The 5,000-nt window shown below is 29.1% G+C and overlaps 1 protein-coding gene across 1 annotated transcript; it reads right to left on the minus strand.

The window, feature by feature from the left end:
• Nucleotides 1-99: 99 nt before the first annotated feature.
• LOC111686018 (cytochrome P450 6a9-like) lies at nt 100-1,762 on the minus strand. The gene is made up of 2 exons (XM_023448316.2): nt 663-1,762; nt 100-595 (listed from the first exon to the last, which is right to left on the minus strand). The coding sequence occupies exons 1-2, from the start codon at nt 1,726-1,728 to the stop codon at nt 174-176; spliced, it is 1,488 nt and encodes a 495-aa protein (XP_023304084.2). The 5' UTR covers nt 1,729-1,762; the 3' UTR covers nt 100-173.
• Nucleotides 1,763-5,000: the final 3,238 nt, after the last annotated feature.

Below are 5,000 nucleotides of genomic sequence, written 5' to 3' on the forward strand. Positions count from 1 at the left end.
TAGAACTGAACTAGAACTGAACTAGAACTGAACTAGAACTGAACTAGAAATGAACTAGAACTGAACTAGAACTGAACTAGAACTGAACTAGAACTGAACTAGAACTAGCTGACCTAGAACTGAACTTAAACTATAACTTAAAAACTATTGGAAGCAAACATCTTATTTTCAAATTACAATATCTTCTCCACTTTCAAGAAAATACCATTCTTAGCAGACAAAAGCACTGAAGCCTTATCCAAAACCAAAGGAATTTCGGTCTTCTCACTAACCGAAAATTTAAAATATTTTAAAAGGTACGCCAAAGCCACTCTAGTTTGCATGAGACCGAAACGTAAACCAATACAGTTGCGAGGACCCTCACCAAACGGTAGCCAGGGAAGAGAATCTTTACAAATGTCCTCTCGTGAAGCAAATCTTTCAGGTTTAAATTTTTCCGGTTCTGGATAATAATTGGTATCATGGTGAAAGGCATAAATGGGTATAAAAACGGGCATGCCTTTTTTGATGACATAATCAGGATAGTCTGGAATCGGGTAATCATTTAAGGCCAAGCGAGTTATTAGGGGTATTACAGGGTATTTGCGTAAAGTTTCTGAAAAATATGGAGACACATTTAATAATCATAAAATTTTTTAAATACATATGCTTTATAAACTTACCTGAAATAATATGTCCCATAAATTTCAGTTGGTGCAGGGTCTCATAATCAATATTGTTTTCCTTAAAAGACTCTTTGATTTCCTGTCTTAATTTATCTTGCATTTCCTGATGCAAAGCCAATTCATATAAAACAAAACCCAATGTTGATGATGAGGTTTCAAAACCTCCCAAAAAGAAAACAAAAGCCTGAGCTGCCATTTGTTCCAATGATAACTTAACTCCTGTTTCCTTTTTCATACTAATTAAAATACCCAAAAAATCATTACAAGTTATATTATTTTGCTCACGATATTCTACCACTTCACGAACAATGCGCATAAAGAACTCATTGATATCATCCGGTATAGAACGTAAATGCAGTTTTCTAGCCAAATCTGGAAAGCCCTGCATGAAGCCCGATATTAAAGGACCATGTCTACGTTCATTTAAGGAACGTAAGCCCATTACTTGGAACTCTGCTTGAGGATCTCTTAAACTATTGCATTTTAAACCAAAAGCACAAGATCCTATAACATCGGTGGTAAAACGGGCCATAATATCTTTTATTTCCATAATGGAACTTTCATTTAACGAATCATTGAATACCTCTACCAATTCCTCGGCTTGTTTTAACACTAATTCATACATTCCTTTCATTTTACCAGAACTAAATGTAGGTGATAATTTACTTCTCATATTTTTCCATTCCGCCCCATCCAATAGAAAGAGACGTCCAGTTAATGGATCATCTTTCTCATTGCTGTATAAACCCCGATCGGTAAAATTATTAAAATCTTTAATTAAAATATTTTTAATTAACTGTTTATCCAATACTACTACAGCTGCACGATGTATGAAATAAAAACCACTAAAGGGTCCGGTGCCTTTAAATTGTTCATAATGTTGAGTAAAAATTTCCGCAATACTGTGGGTCTTGCGTAGTCCTTGAAAATTTCCCACTATTAGACTGGGTTTTTGGTGGGGGATATTTTTATTTTTCCAGTAACTGAGTTTACGTTTGATATGATTAAATATAAATGAAATTAGAATTATAATAGTTGTCAGTAATATAAGAGTAATGGACATTTTTACGTTGAATTTTTTTATTGGTTGTTGTCTATTCAAAAATATATTTAAACTGAGAGTGATTTGTTAAATATTGTTTATTATATTTGTAATGATAAGATAATTATATTTTAATTGATAAGAGTTCTGTATAAATAATCTGAAAAACTTTACGATTTCACAATTTGAGGGAAAATTGCTCTTTAAAGCCTAAAAATAATTTAAAACTAAAACTCAGATAGAATTGGGCGAGAACTGAACCAATACTGATCTAGAACTGATCAAGTATTGAACTAAAATTTAACCAAAATTGAACTAAACTGAAGTTGAACTGAAGAAGAACTGAACTAGAACTGACTAGAACTGAACTAGAACTGAACTAGAACTGAACTAGAACTGAACTAGAACTGAACTAGAACTGAACTAGAACTGAACTAGAACTGAACTAGAACTGAACTAGAACTGAACTAGAACTGAACTAGAACTGAACTAGAACTGAACTAGAACTGAACTAGAACTGAACTAGAACTGAACTAGAACTGAACTAGAACTGAACTAGAACTAATCTAGAACTGAACTAGAACTGATCTAGAACTGAACTAGAACTGATCTAGAACTGAACCAGAACTGATCTAGAACTGAACTAGAACTGAACTAGTAATGAACTAGTACTGAAATGTAACCGAACTAGAATTTAACTAGAACTAAATTGAAGCAGAAAAATTCTGCTATAAAATATAATCGTTTACCGCACACATATTCTAATGTATATTAATAATTTTTTACATCAAAACCAATTTTTCTTATAATAAAGTGCATTAGACAAAATGTTACAGAAAAAACATATTTTATTTGGTTTAAAAAAAATCTGTAACATGTGACGCATTAATATATATTTTTTATATAACATTAAAACGTTTTCAAAAAAAACTCGTGTATAAATTTTGTTTTTGTTTTGTATGACGTGGGAAAATGAACTAAAATAGAAAAAACACCATTTGTCTAAATAATATGAATGTTTTCTATAGATACAAAGTTTCTTATTTTTTCGTATTTCTTTAAATTTTGCACGATCTGTATAGAGTGATTCATAGACTCACGCAACAACTGTTTTGTATGATTAGAAAAAACACAGCATCAAATGCTCTTAAAAAATATAGAAAATAATTGAACAAACATTAAAAATAACACAAAAATCAGGCAATTAATGTTTATTTAATATTTACAAGTATTTTGTCAATTGTTAACTAAAAACAAAAACACAAACAAACACAAGGCAGCTGTTTTAGTAGAATTATGGCCCACCATATTTGTCAATTTGGAAAATTTGTTTGTTTAAAATTGAATTTTAGTTTACAACAACAACAAAAAAGCAACCATGCCAACAGCCAACATAATTTATGCAACCCACTATTTTTGCAAACAAATTCAATCAACGTAAAATTTAAAATAAATTTTTATATGCAGTTGCTTTTAAAATTCCCCACTTACCAAAATCAGTGAAATCCTATTGAAAATTTCAAATTTTAATAAAAATCGTATTTGTTATATACAATGTGGATATTTTTTTTTAATTCACTTTAACAGTTTAATGTTTTTCTGTCTGCCATTTAATTTATTTTGTTGAGGTTTTTTTTATAATTTTTTGCATAAAATTTTGGTAAAGATTTAATGTAGTTTTTAAAATGCAAATTTCGTTTTAGATTTGTCAATTGAATAAAATATTGAATTATTTATTTTTTATTTACTTGTAGACAGTATTGGGCAATTGCAGTACGGATTTATAGCGACAGTTACAATTTCAAAATGTATAAAAAAATATTTTTTATTTCTAGTTCAGTTCTAGTTCAGTTCTAGTTCAGTTCTAGTTCAGTTCTAGTTCAGTTCTAGTTCAGTTCTAGTTCAGTTCTAGTTCAGTTCTAGTTCAGTTCTAGTTCAGTTCTAGTTCAGTTCTAGTTCAGTTCTAGTTCAGTTCTAGTTCAGTTCTAGTTCAGTTCTATTTCAGTTCTAGTTCAGTTCTAGTTCAGTTCTAGTTCTAGTTTAGTTCCAGTTCTAGTTCAGTTCCAGTTCTAGTTCAGTTCCAGTTCTAGCTCAGTTCCAGTTCTAGTTCAGTTCCAGTTCTAGTTCAGTTCTAGTTCAGTTCTAGTTCAGTTGTAGTTCAGTTCTAGTTCAGTTCTAGTTCAGTTCTAGTTCAGTTCTAGTTCAGTTCTAGTTCAGTTCTAGTTCAGTTCTAGTTCAGTTCTAGTTCAGTTCTAGTTCAGTTCTAGTTCAGTTCTAGTTCAGTTCTAGTTCAGTTCTAGTTCAGTTCTAGTTCAGTTCTAGTTCAGTTCTAGTTCAGTTCTAGTTCAGTTCTAGTTCAGTTCTAGTTCAGTTCTAGTTCAGTTCTAGTTCAGTTCTAGTTCAGTTCTAGTTCAGTTCTAGTTCAGTTCTAGTTCTGTTTCAGTTCTTGTCTAGTTTCAAATCTTCTAAAAGTAAAAAATTACTTACTGCGTTTCTTATAATGCCCCCAAAATCATACTTTGTTTAATAAATATTCACAATAGTAGTATGTCCTCAAAGGGTTAATTTAGCATAACAAGAATTTTGTTTTAATATTATTTATTACATTTTTTTATTTACATTTATATTTTCTTTAATAAAGAGAAACCCAACAAATTGTTTACAAAATAAAAAGCAAAGATGAATTTAAAAGATAATACTCTTTTTATGAATTTTTTTTACGAAAAATATTTGTTACACTTGAAAGGGAAAATTATAATTGTAGATGAAAGAAAAGTTAGAAAAATTAAAAGAAAAACTGGTTAAAACAATAAAACAACAAAGATTGTTATAACAAAAGTTAATCACACCATTAATACTGTAATTAAAAATTAAAAAAAAAAAATAAACCAGATTTTTTAATAATAACAAAAGCAAAATGGAAACAAAATATGAGAAATGAGTGATTTTGTTTTATGAAGTATTTTTTTTTTTTTTTTTGTAAAAAAATCTTATCATGAAAATACAATATTATAAACTATATTTTTTTATTTATTTAGTAAAGTTTTAGTTTTTTTTTTATAAAAGAGAGTTAAAGAAAAAGATTGTTGTATGATGATCTTGTTAACTAATTCGGCAAAGAGTTTGACAGCTTAAATAGTGAGAACTGATGTTTTTATAGGTAAACTTTGACAGTTTGATTAACATTAGCTGAGGTAGTAAGGTTAACTGTTATGTATTTGCTTTGGTTTTTATAATAACAATATTGTTATCTGGAATTGTTAATAATTTTATTGTGTTTTTTTTTTTTTTTT

The sequence above is a fragment of the Lucilia cuprina genome, chromosome 6, assembly GCF_022045245.1.
Source record: "Lucilia cuprina isolate Lc7/37 chromosome 6, ASM2204524v1, whole genome shotgun sequence".
Classification (NCBI taxonomy): Eukaryota; Metazoa; Arthropoda; class Insecta; order Diptera; family Calliphoridae; genus Lucilia; species Lucilia cuprina.

Bases quoted from the DNA above. Each gene is read 5' to 3' on its own strand.
- LOC111686018 (XM_023448316.2), bottom strand. From the start codon at position 1,728: ATGTCCATTACTCTTATATTACTGACAACTATTATAATTCTAATTTCA. The intron at 596-662 runs GTAAGTTTATAA...CATATTTTTCAG, and splicing joins TATGGGACATATTATTTCAG to AAACTTTACGCAAATACCCT.